Source organism: Carettochelys insculpta, chromosome 1 (assembly GCF_033958435.1).
Source record: "Carettochelys insculpta isolate YL-2023 chromosome 1, ASM3395843v1, whole genome shotgun sequence".
In the NCBI taxonomy this organism is placed as follows: Eukaryota; Metazoa; Chordata; order Testudines; family Carettochelyidae; genus Carettochelys; species Carettochelys insculpta.
Genome location: NC_134137.1, coordinates 284,240,437 through 284,253,927, shown reverse-complemented (window position 1 = coordinate 284,253,927; position 13,491 = coordinate 284,240,437). Strand labels below are relative to the sequence as shown.

The window sequence follows — 13,491 nt, the reverse complement described above, 5'->3', positions numbered from 1 at the left end:
TCAGCTGCTCTTTCAGGATGGTTGCATCTTCTTAGTTTAGGCCACCACAGTGCTCTCTCGTAGATTTCAGCAGCTCACCAGAAGACCCACCCATTTTTATTTCTCCAGTGTGGTACCCCTAGCAGACCAGTCAGCATAATTCTTTGTGGTCTTGGTTGACCATTTCCACAGGATCCTTTGGACTAGTAGGGCACAGTCTCCTGTCCATCAGTCTGAGCTCGGAGTTGGGTTTGGCTTGCGCAGATACATGGCAATGTCAGTTATGCCCCGCTGTGGGCACATGTTTGCAAAGGCTTGTTGAAAGGGCATGCACGTTTTTGGAGGCGGTTGTCTTGTAAGCAGACAGCTACCACAGGCCTGGAGGCAAGGTGTGTGGGGGGCCTAGCTCCATGCCCCAGAAAGGGTGGAGCCTCAGGCAAGAAGGGACGGGGCCAAAGGCTGTCAGCCCTCAGCTCCACCTGGAGCACTGTGCTGTCCCTGCCTCGCCCCTCCCCCAGCTCCCCCAGCCCTCAGAAGCAATGCAGAGAGGCAGAGTAATGCTCCCTGAGCATCTCAAAGGGGCCTGGAGCTCACACACACCCACACACCTCATAGAGCCAGAAGGGACCTCAGGGGGTCGTCAAGCTCTCGGCCACTGTTGCTGCTACAAACGCCGGGACCCTAAGCAGTTGTCCCTCTTACCCCTCCTGTCAGTGGGCCTGATTGTCGGGAATGTGTGGTGGCTTAGGAAAGAGCTGGATTGCTGTGATTTCCTGCCAGCTGGAAAAAATGTTTTCCCCATATTAGGCCAAATGATTTAGGCCATCATCTGCCACATGAACGTGCCCAGATGCTCTCAATAACCCCAACCACTGACACAGTTTCAGGTCTTCTTTTCAGGTTACACAATTGCTGGACCTTTTGTGGAGAAGAATCCAATACTGTGTCTACCCCCTGGCAGCAGCTCAGAGCTATTCCTAACAAGGAAGGGAAACACCAGGATGTCAGAGTTGTCAGGACAATACGCTCCCAGGCTGAAGGATACAACCCACCTCTCCCCACCTGCCTGCTGGGACAGGTGAGGCTGGGAAAACATTGTTCCATGCAGGTGGGGGGGTTCTCACCCTTTGTTTGAATTCAGTCTTCTCCTCCAGGGTCATGGTGTCTGCCTTGGCGATAACAGGGATGATGTTTACTACTTTGCTGAGATGTTTCATGAACTCTAGGTCCAAAGGTCGCAAGCTGCAGCCCGGGAAAAAGGGGTGAAAACAGATTTACCCCATCACCCTTAACACTGGCTAACCTCTGCCCCCTCCCAGAATCCAGCCAAGAAGGACAAGGAAGAGCTCTCTGCCATATACCCCAAGAAATGCTCCCATTAGATCTGTTCTCCTCCCTCCTCAGAACCTAAAAAAAAACTCTGGGGAGAGCTGGTATGTCTATCCCATTCTACATCTTTTCTTTACAGCCTTCTCCATGTTCATCCCAGTACAGAAAAACCAAGCCACAGTGGGAGCCCTGTCCATGATCCATGGGAGAGATGAAAGAGGCAGGGTGGGATGTAAACGGAAGCACTGAATGGGACAGCGTACATGGGAGAGACTCGTTCAGGACACTAGAGGGATTAATGAGCTACATATGACTGAAATATGGAGGGCAGAGGCTAAAGTGAAGGCACAGTGAGACGAGAGCAGATGGGCTACAAATAAGTGCCCAGTGGGAGATATGAAGCAGTCAGCAGTGGGCTACGTACGAGTGACCCGTGGGGGAGATGAAGTAGAGGCAGCAGTGGACTCTTGTGTCTGGGATTCGCTTCTTCCTTGCAATATTCACCTCCTCTTTCAGGAATTTCTCATATTGCTCATTGATGTATTTCTCAATGGGCTCCCAGCTGTGAAGGTTGGAGAAAGTGAGGCATGTGTCATACTCACCGCGCTCCCAGCACTGACAGGAACCAGGAGGATTTACAGGGAGGAAGGGGATTGTCTATTAGCCTGACCAGACCCTGTCAGGGTCAGATGGTCAGCAGAGGTGCAAAGGCCCAGTGGCATTCGTGGAAAGGGGCTGTTGGCAGGGCCTTCTCTATGAGGGCTCCTATACTTTGCAATGTGCCTCACTCTGACCCAAAACTGGCAGAATCTGCTGAATTTTGGGGCGAGGGGATCAGGGGATTTCAAGTGTGGGGGAAACTAATGACAAGGGTTTTCCATCTCCTCAGCCTCTTCCATCTAGGAGGGGCCCAAACCCTTTATACACTGTATTTATAAGAAGCATTTCACTGGCCGCTAAAGCACAGCCACCTCTGGAGCAGAACAGTTTGGTGGGTTAACCATTTACATTAGCACTTCACTACAGTTTATGGGCCTGATCCAAAGGCCACTGAAGGCAATAGGAATCTGCCTCCTGACTTCACTTGGGCTTTGAGTGAGGCAGTGAAGAATATCGCACTCATTTTGGGTGATGCTTAGGGAGGCAGAGTGCCATTATTCAGACAGGACTTTGGCAGGATGCTGCTACTAGCACCTTTATTCTTCTCAGCTGTGCTATGGGATACATAGTGAATATGCATATGAGAGGTAGCCATGTTAGTCTGTATCTTCGAAAACAACAAGAAGTCCTGTGGCGCCTTATAAACTGATACGTGCGTCTCTTGTAGGAAAGATAAATCCATGAGCCACAGGAAACTCCGGTTCCAGGCCTGGGATTGGTTCACAACCGAATTAGAAGAAACACCAACATTGCCTCCTGCAGCTCTGACTCACCCTGGGGCAGGGCAGCCTGTGCCAGCAGGTCCTGACCTGTTCACTGTCCTCCGGGGATGGGGGGTCCACCTTAGAGCATGGACACACTAGGTGCTAACACGTTTGTGTACCTAGCTCTCTCAGTAAGTCAGCAACCCCAGAGCAAATGGATGGGGAGGTTGGTGGGGACAGACACTCACCAATTCTCATTGTTGATCTGGTCACCAAATCCTGGGGTGTCTATTACTGTCAGTTTCATCTTGACGCCACCTTCTTCGATGACTGGGGAAGAAAGGCAGAAAGAGCCTCATGATCCCCCTCCCGCCAGATCTGCTCCTTTGGATACGCTTCAGTGACACTTGCTGCGGGGAAGATGATGTTCTGCCCTTTCCAGCACCTCACAAGCAAGGGAGAGGCTACCAGAAGAGTCTGTGCCTCTTTCACAGCCGAGATTATGAACCTGGATCTCCTGCGTCCCCGATGAGTGCCCTTGCCATCAGCATATTGTCCAGCCAGCAGTGGGGTAGGGCCTCTCTCTCTCCCTCTCAAAAATGCCGAAAGGTCCCAGTTTCATCTTGGTGTGGAACAAAACCTTGAATTCTGACTTTCCAACCAGCCCTAGTAACAGGTCTATGACAGGACGGTTCTACGACACCATCACCCCCTTCACTCTTAGCTAAGATACATTTCCTCAAGATACATTTCCTGGCTCTTACCGTGCCCAATGGCCTTGATCTCCACTGTCTTAGGGATCTTCTCCTCACGGTTCCAGCCCGAGGACTTGCGGCTCACTTGGGATTTGAAGAGCGTGTTCACCAGGGTAGATTTCCCCAACCCGCTTTGACCTGAGAAATGTAAAGGGGAAGCATGAAGCATCTACCACAGCTGGGCTCTGACAACAGGCTCAAGAACTTAAACCCAGGGACGTGCCACGTTGGGTGTGAGGGACTATTTTCCCCTTCATGGGTACCTTTAGGGAAATCGCAAGGACAAAGGCTACTAGGGATTTAATGGAACTAGGCTTCACCTGGTATAGGTGCTGACTTTTTTTTTTCCAGTGAGTTCTCCTCTCTGGCTCCTTTCCCCAGTGCAGCTGTAGGTGGGGCTTTGGGGGAAAGAGGCTGATCAGTGATGGGGCCTCAGAGTGGAGAATGGAAGGGGCCTTGGAGAGAAGAGGCCAAGTGGGGACAGGGCCTCAGGGCAGAGCATGGTTATGTGGTGGGTGGGGCCATGGTCTGGGCACCACAAAAGACTAATCTGGCTATGCAGGTTCTGTGCACCCTCTATTTTGTTTTGAGCTCTGGGGCACCCACAGAATCAGCATCTATGTGGCCTGATAATAAAGCTTTGTCCTTCACCCCTATTCCTGTCCTCTTATAACCACTTGTATCCCTGCCCGTGAGGTTGAACTCAAAGCCTTGCAAAGCTTCTATGTCCCCTGCAAGGCCCTGTAGGCCTTGAACAATTCTACCTACCTACTACCATGATGTTGAAGTCAAAGCCTGTCTTCATGGTCTTCTTGCGCATCTGCTCAATGATGGTGTCAATCCCAATGTAGCCCAGCAGGTTGGAGTTGATGCCAACAGGTTTCATGGGCACTGCTGGCTTTTGCCGGGCCTCCGGCACCAGCTCAGACATAGCTGCCTCAGTCTTGTTGTCTGCTGTCCCTGCCCAGGAGAAAGTGTGGAGAACTCTCATTCAGATGACAGCCCTGACACCCTCTGCCCCTCTCCGGGGGCTGCAAAGTGGGTCTTGGATGTTTGTTTCACTGGCTACTAGCTGGCCATGAATTAGGATACCAAGCTGCGCTTTATTGCCTCTTCTGCACAGTTAACTTTCTGAGCCTCTGACTCTGCATTATACGTCATTGCATCCTGGTTGCCACAGTGTGGTGGGTCCCTTTGAGCAAAGCATGTACCTGAGGGACAGGAGGAAAAACTCTGTTTCATCACCTCTGTGGCCCCAAGATTGACCTATAAATGTCCTCAGAGTCAGCCCCTTCAATGCCCCATTGAAAACTGCAGTCTGCAACGCACGTTTGCTCTATGTTTCTTGCCGCTAGATGGTCTCGTGGGTTTAACTTTATGCTTTTTAATACGTGGATCTAAATTTTCCAAGTGTTCCCTAACTCTGGATACCTGACAACAAGGAGATACTTTTACAAATTGGCCCTCCCTAAATATAACACCCTGTCTCTGTGACCAGAGCCACCCTCTGCTGCCATTTAGCCACTACAGTTTTCGGTCTTTTACAGGGATATTGAGTGCGTGGACTGGTTATTAGGGCAGCCGTATGGGAATCTGGAGACTTCTTGATCATCCACAGACTCTCCACATTACTCTGGGCAGGTCGCTTGTCTTTGTGTGCCAGTTCTTCCATCTTATGGTGCGGGTGGGGGTACATACTTTGTAGATTGCATAGCCCCAGCTCACTGTACAACAGTGACTCCTTGAATCTATCCAGCCCCACCAACACAGAGAGTATCCCTGTGCCACCATCGAATTCCCCCTCTATTTCAGGGACTCTCCCAACCCTCCATGCTTACACTAGACCAGCAACGGCACACCTGCACCAGTACAGCCTCAGAACTGTACGATCTCCCTTGTAGCCACTCTATGTCAACAGGAGAGAGCGCCTGGTCACCAAAATTGCTGCCCCCCGCCCTTCTCTAAAGCTATGGTAGCTATGTTGGCAGGAGATTCTCTACCACCGACATAGTGCTATCCACACTGGGGCTTATGTTGGCGTAACTTACGTCACTCAGAAGGGCGTGTTTTTCACACGCCTGAGAGGCATGAGTTATGCAGATACAAGCGGCAGACTAGACACTATTCTCATTCTTTCTTTCTCTCTCAGGGTGTCAGCATTTTTACACTGCACTGGAGTGATGGGCAGAGCAAAGAACATTCCTGACACTCAGAAACCAGTTGGACACAGCACTCCAAATTATCGTCGTATAGACTGACAGGGCGGCTCACCATAAGGCCTTGGAAGCTCTGCCAAAAATGGGGTAACCGTACCCGCCTCACAGGGATGTTGTGAGGCTCCTTTAATGTTTGTTAAGTGCCTTCAATGAAACATTCGTGAAGTGCCCAGCCGAGGTCCTCTGATGAAAGTGAAAATGGAAGTTCAGAGTGTTGTCAATAATTTACCAACTCCCTCTCTCTCAGGCCACACCTCCCTGAAGAGGCACTCAGATTTCTCAGATCTGACCTCTTCTCTCTGGCCACCCAGCTAAAACTCCTGTCCAGGCTCCCATCATCTCCACCCTGGATAACTGAGGCTGCCTTCTCCCGGCCAGCTGGACACCCACATTGAAGCCTTCAAGCCCTAACCAAAACTCAGCCACTCCAAACATACCACCTCAGCATCACAGCCCTTGAAATCACTGCCTCTCTCCCCTACGCCTCTGGGCCTTCTTCCACACCACAAAGAGTGTATCCAAGTTGGTCCACACAGCCGCTATCTTCTCATTTATAGCACTCCTGCAAACCACTACCTCTGCAGTTACTAGAAAGAAAGAAGCCAGAGGCCTCAACCTCTCCCTCTTCCCCATCTTACGCATACAAGAGATTGACAATAGTTAAGTCCCTCACTGAGTTTCATGGCATCTCTGTCTCTGTAGGGTTAGAGAAAGCTCTGACTGGGACAGTAAATCATCTGCTTCTCTAAATCACTGATTTATCACATTGCGAACTGGTCATATACCTGGCAAGGTCAGGGCTGAATGCTGGGAGGGAGGCGTGTTCACACGCTGGAACCAGCACTGGGAATTGGTATTCCTCCTGCGTCAGGGTTGGATGTGGAAAGAAAGTTGATCTGGGGGGATTTAGTTTGTGAATTTAAAAACGAACCAATTGTCATGATCCTTGTAAGCTGCTGTCCTAGCACCACACTGCTCACAGTGCTGGTAGGATTTTGGATTGCCAGCTTTTCTGGGCAGGGACCCTGTTTTCCTTTGTCTGGGTATTGTAACGCACCCAAAACACTTTCCCTGGGTCTACACTTGTCCCCATCTTGGAAGGAGGCATGGTAATCAGGGTGATGGGCGATTACTAATGAAGTGCTGCAGTGAAATGCAGCACTTCATTAGGCTAATTCTCCCCCGTGGTAACTTCAAAGTGTCGAACTTCGAAGTGCCGGCATGCGTGTAGCTGTGGGTACTGCAAAGTGCCTTTACTCCCCGGGTATATCTACACTAGCTCCTTACTTTTGGAAGGGGCATGGCAATGAGCGAGTTGAGAAGATGCTAATGAGGCAATACCATGAATATGCATTACTTCATTAGCATAATAGTGGATGTGTGCAATTCAAAAGCGCTGCTCTCGAATCGCACGTCGCCCGTGTAGATGGGGGCCTTTACAAAGGACCCCTCAGACTTTGAAAGCAATTTCTTCCTATTTGGTTTTAGGAAGAAGGGGCTTTCAAAGTCCGGGGGGTCCTTTTGAAAGCGCCCCATCTACATGGGCAGCACTTGATTCAAAATCGGTGCTTTTGAATCACGTGCAGCCACCAGTATGGTAATGAGGTGCTGCATATTCTTGGCAGCACCTCATTAGCATCTTCCCAAATTGCTCTTTACCATGCCCCTTCCAAAAGGAAGGGGCTATTGTAGACGTAGACAGGGAGTAAAGGCACTTTGAAGCGCCTGCGGCTACATGCACGCTGGCACCTCAAAGTTTGACGCTTCAAAGTTGCCACAGGGGAGAATTAGCCCCATGAAGTTCTGCATATGAACCGCAGCACTTCATTAGTAATCACCCATAGCCCTCATGCTCCCTTTGAAGTTGGGGGCAAGTGTAGACAAGCCCTTCGGGCACTATTCCAATCTAAATCATAAATGGCCGATTAGCTTCCCCCCTCGCCCAGCCTTCAGAGCCCCATGGAGCATCCAGCGAAGCGCTCTGGTAGCCATTCAATAGCGACTGGGACTCTGGCTGCCATCACTGTCACACAGCAGCAATGGGGGCACGTCCCCCAGGTCCCTTAGAATTGCCAGGCCTCCTGGTGGCAACTGATCCCTTTTCCCCCACAGTGGAAGGTCGGAGGAGGAGACATCTGGGGCCCATGTGCCACGCCTTTGGGCAAAGGTGCCAATAACCAACCTCATGGGCTGCAGCAAAAGTCAGTGTACAAGGCAGGAAGGAGTTATGGGTAGAAAGAATTTCAGGGAGTGCTTGGAGACAGAGATGGTCTGAGAGCAGGAGCTGGTCTGGGTGACAGGAGAACTGCTTAGCATTGCCTCGTCAAAGCACTGTACCACCATTAAAGTGCTTCTCCCAACGGGGAAATTTACTGGCATAATTATACCAGTATAAATACAGCCAAAAGTTGGACAGTGACAGTGATTTAGAGTGTGTGTGTTAATGTCTGAGGAGCCTTAAAGGTGAGAGGAGACAAACTACACCCCTTTTAAGAGTTTTCTGCCCTGATTTTGTCATTCCTTGTTTTATCCTCCAGGTCCTCATCAGATTCTTTTTGGGGGGAAAACTCAATCTGATTCACCTCCAGTTCTTTGCATACCTGGGCAGAGAAACAGATTCCTTGCCACAATGTAGTTTCCAGAGGGTAGGCACTCAAGGAAGACATTGCATGCCCTAGAGATAAAAATCATACCTCTGCTACGCATCTGCTGCTAGCATCGTAGAAAGGTTGGACCAGAAGGGACCTCAAAAGCCATCACTTCCAGCCCCCCTGCACTGGGATAAGACCAGCTAAACAAAGACCATTCCTGACAGGTATTGATTGATCCAGCCTGTGTTTAAAAGCCTCCGATGATGGTGCTTCCACAACCTCCTTGAAAGCATGTATCAGATCTTGAATATCTTTAGAGGTACAAAGATTTCCCTGATAGCTAACCTAAGTCCTCATCAGAGGAAGCCCATTACTCCTTGACCTCCCCACGCTAAACATGAATCACCGTCCGTTTTAGAACAGCCCATAATGTATTTGAAGACTGTTAACATACCTCCCAACCCCACCATAGTCTGCTTTTCTCAAGACTAAAGATGCCCAGTTTTTTAACCTTCCATCATAGGTCAGGTTTTGTAAACGTACTATCATTTCTGTTGCTCTCCACTGGTCTCTCTTCAGTTTGTCTCTGTCTCCCCAAAGGTGTTGCACCCAGAAGTAGTCACATGACTTCAGATTAGGCCTCACCAATGCTGAGTAGAGTGGGACAATTACCTCCTGTGTCTCACATATAAAGCTCCCTTTAATAAACCCCAGAATATTCACTTTTCACAGTTGCAGCACATTACTCTCATTCAATCTGTGATCCACTCTAACCCCCAGATCCTTTTTAGTAGTAGTATCACCTTGCCAGTTATTGCTCAGTTTGTAGTTGTGCTTTTGATTTTTCCTTCCTGAGTGTACAGGTTGTACCTCCCTGGTCTGACACTCTTGGGAACAGAGTGGTCCCTAATAAGGAAATTTACCAGACCAGGGGAGGTCAGGCTCAGGGGGCTGCCCCTGTGGGGAGCCACCAGCTTCTCTCCTGGTGGGGATCCTTGCTGTTGGATTGCAAGGGGACTCTCCACTTCACCCTATCTCCCCACGAGTGTGGGGTGGCTGCGGGGGATCCCCTGCCTGCTGGCTGTGATCGCCAGCCCCAGCAGAGCTCCCCACCAAATCAAGATATGGCACATGTGCAACTAGACATGATAAATCAACCCCAGCTGGACTGATCACTGCTCTTTGATCTGATGGGTAGTGAAAACATGTCCTTAATCGTTCTCATTTTGTCCTTAAATGCTTATGGTATTATTTTGTGTTCTTCCTTAGCTATTTGTCTATGTTCCCACAATTTATAAGATTTCTTTCTGATTTTCAGTTCCTTAAAGAGGTCTTGATAGGACTGTTGATTAACTGCAGATAACTCACCCAATTAATTCAAAAACTAATTATAATTAGAAAAATTAATCACAATCTTAATTGCACTGTTAAACAGTAGGATACTAACTGAATTTTATTAAATATTTTTTGACTTTTTCTACATTTTCAGATATATTGATTCCAATTACAACATAAAATACAAAGTCAACGGGGCTCAATTTATGTAATAACTTTTGATTACAGATATTTGCACTGAAAAAATGATAAACAAAAGAAATAATATTTTTGAAATCACCACATACAAATACTGCAGTGCGATCTCTTTACCAAGAAAATGCAGTTTACAAATATCAAATGTTTGTTACATAAATGCAACTCCAAAACAACAATATAAAACCTTAAAGCCTCCAAGTCCACTCAGTCCTACTTCTTGTTCAGCCAATTGCTAAAACAAATAAGTTTGTTTACAATTGCAGGAGATAATGTTGTTTGCTACTGAAGGTGAGACTAGTCATTTGCATGCCCACTTTTGTAGCCAGTGGTGCAAGTTATTTATGTGCCAGGTAATACACTAAACGTTCATATGCCCCCTTCAGGTTTTGGTCCTTCCAGAGCACATGCTGCCATGATGATTTTGACATTGTGCCCCCACTTTTTTATGGCAATACATTTTTGAATATGACTATGCCTAACTCAGATATGCTTGATGCGAAATGTGGAATCCATTTTGAATGTGATATTTTTCCATGGGGATGTAAAAGGCTTGAACCTGAACACAAAGGATTCCCACCTTGCACAAAGTGTATTTCTGAGCAGGGAGGCATGACCTCTGGAGCAGTGACTGATGCACAAAAGGACATGAATCTTCAATGCATCTGGCACATAAATATCCCGTAATGCCCACTAGAACAGTGCCATTCAAATGCCTGTTCTCACTTTCAGGTGACATTGCAACAAGAAGGTGACAGCATTGTCTCCTGCAAATATAAACTAACTTGTTTGTCTGAACCAGTGTTTCCCAGTTTTATTTGGCCATGGAACCCTTTTAAATGCAAAAGAATTTTGTGGACCCCCCCCAGTAAGACTCATATATGGAGCTGAAAAAGTAGACCGCAAAGAAGTAAGGGTAATAATGAACAAATGCTAACCAAGGTCATGACATCAATATTTAGCTCAAAGCCCCTATTTAAAAACAAAAAAATGCATTTAATTTAATAGAGTTAATAGAGTGAGTACAGGGATTTATGGTGGTATGTAACAGGTGATCGCACCACTGACAGACTGTGTACAGTACTGAGTAGTGATATCATCATCCCCACTCTCTGGCATTACCCAGGGACACTTATTGTGGCAAACACAAATGAAACTGGTTTTTAATAAAATTCATAAATGCTTAAATATTAGTGATGATTTTTAAAAAACCATAAAATGTTACTGTAGTGGAATTTTCTGGCGGAACTCTTATTTTCACTTTGTGGAACTCTGAGGTTCCATTTGGCACACACTGGTCTGAGCAACTAGCTGAACAAGAAATAGGACAGAGTGAACTTGTAGGCTCTGATTGTTTTATTTCTGAATGATGTTATTTTTGTTCTTAATGTTACATTTGTAAGTTCAACTTTTGTGCTAAAGAGATTGTCCTACAGTACTTGTATTAGGTGAACTGAAAAATACTATTTCTTGTGTTTTCATAGTGCAAATATTTGTAATAAAAGTAGTCAGCACTGCATACTTTGTAGTCCGTATTGTAACTGAAACCGATATATTTGAAAATGTAGAAAACATCCAAAAATGTTTAACTAAATCCTATTCTAATATTGTTGAACAAAGTGATTAATTAATTACAATTAATTTGATAGCCCTGCTTCTTACTATTCTTCATATCTTTCCTTTGCATTAAATAATTAGTGATTTTTCCCTTAATATTATCTCCTTATGATCTTGCCAAGTCTCTTCAACTCCTTTTGCTCTTGTAATTTTCTTCCTATGGGATTTTACCTACCCATTCTCTGAGCTTGTTAAAATCTTCTTTTTTTAAGTCCATTGGCTTTATCCTGCTGCTCTCACCCATTTGTTTCCTTAGAGTATTGAAATTTCTTATTTCATGATCTCTGTCAGCCATATTGCCTTCCCCCTTCAGATTCACGACCAATCAGCGTTCCTTCTAATTTTTTCCACACGAGGGGAATGATTTTTGTTATGTGCACCCCTGCGGAGGTGATGTGTTGTACATTACTTCCATATTGGTGCACGTAATAAAATTCATGTGCTGAGCGCTGGGCCATGGGGTTAAGACTTTGCCCACGAAAGCTCACGCTCAAAATATCTCCTGCTGCAGCAGTTCTGAGGCTGGCACTGTGTGACAGCCACCTCTCCCTCAGCCGAGGCAGGTCAAGGGCTGGGCTAGACTGGGGCCAGAAGAGGGGTGCCTGGACCCCAGCCCGTGTCAGGTGTCCCAGGACTGGGTTCCCTGAGCACCTGTGCAGTGTTTAATAGGCTCCCTGAGCTGCAAGTCTTACGGGGACCCTAGCTACCAATTCCTCCTTGTTGGTCAGAATCAAGTCTAAAATGCTTCTGTCCCTGGGTTTACTTCCCCTATTTTCGGGAACAAAAAGCTGCCCCCAGCCCGTTCCAAGAACTTGCTGGACATGTGTTTTGTCATATGTCTTCTCCCACAGAGGGCTGGGAAGTTGAAGTCCCCCATTACTACCAGGGCTTAGGTTTGGGGGCTTTTCTGTCATTTATTATAGAAATGCCTCATCCATCTCCTCTTCACAATGTGCTGGTCTATAGTAGGCAGCTGAAGGGGATGGAAAGAAAGTCTTCATGGTGGCAACACGCTGCCCCAACCCCTGAGTCCTGCCATGGTCCGTCACACACCACCTGCTCCGTTTACAGCAGGGCCAGCAGTCGCTGCAGGACCTGAGGCAAGGTGTGTGTGGCAGGGGAGACCCCGTTCCAGGCCCCCAGAAAGGGCGGGGCCTGGGGCAGAAGGGTCAGGGCTGGTGCTGCCTGGACCACAGTGCCCACCCTCACCCTCAGAGCTGTGTAGCGCATGGGAAGCGACGCTCCAACAGTGACTCACGTTGGCCTGGGGCTCTGACCACTGCAACAGAAGCAGTGGCAGTGGTTGGGAGTCCCAGGCCCCTTTGAATTGCCAAGCCCTGGGCTTTTGCTGCCCCTGCCATGCCTCCCCCATCAGCAGGCCTGGACACTTATAGCCTGAGCCCACAGAGATGGGCAGAACGGGAAGTGGAGAGGTCTCAGGGGCATTTGTTTGCCTGCCTCCTTCCCCACCCCCAACCATGCATGTCCTCTTCTCTCTGTCATCTCCCTGCTCACCTGCCCCAGATGCTGCCTCTCCCCAGCTGCATCTGAAAATAGCCTGCAGTGCTTGCACAAGGCTCACATGTAGGTGCCTCAGCCTTACTAGAATATGTAAACCAGTGACAGACGCATGCTAATATAAATCGAGTGGATATTTCTGAACGCCCAGGAATTTCACAGTTACCTTTCAAAATCCTGCCAGGCACTGTGGCTCAGGTCTTCATAGGTATTTAGAAGCTCAACTTTCAATGAGATTTAAGCTCCTAAATACCTTTCAAGAGCTGGTCCTGTGTGCTGAGGCATCTTGTGGGCAACCAAATACCTTCTCTGAAAGGCCTCTGGGCTCCCAATCAAGTCCAGTTGGAAAATTTTCATCAAAACCATTTTCTGACAGAAAATCACCAGTTTTGTCACAAATGAAAACATTTCAGAAATGTGTAAATAATGATGAAAATTCCTTCAGAAAAATATTGTGTGGTGAAAATAGTTTCATTCTGGAAAAAATTTTGGTTTTTCTTAATTTTTGTTTCCAAATGTTTGCTTCTGTGTTTGGACATTTTGTTTCTTTTTATTCATTTGCATTTTATTTTTATGTTTACATTAGTTCATG

The 13,491-nt window shown here is 47.4% G+C and overlaps 1 protein-coding gene across 1 annotated transcript in view; it reads right to left on the bottom strand.

Moving 5' to 3' along the window:
* The window catches only part of SEPTIN3 (septin 3), a 33,711-nt gene that overhangs the window by 6,353 nt on the left and 13,867 nt on the right, over positions 1–13,491 (bottom strand). Inside the window, exons 2-6 of the mRNA XM_074983921.1 lie at positions 4,196–4,387; positions 3,437–3,565; positions 2,921–3,002; positions 1,733–1,870; positions 1,104–1,221 (exon numbers count right to left, since the gene is read on the bottom strand). Coding sequence (XP_074840022.1) covers positions 1,104–1,221; positions 1,733–1,870; positions 2,921–3,002; positions 3,437–3,565; positions 4,196–4,387 — 659 coding nt within the window. The remainder of the gene's footprint in view (positions 1–1,103; positions 1,222–1,732; positions 1,871–2,920; positions 3,003–3,436; positions 3,566–4,195; positions 4,388–13,491) is intronic.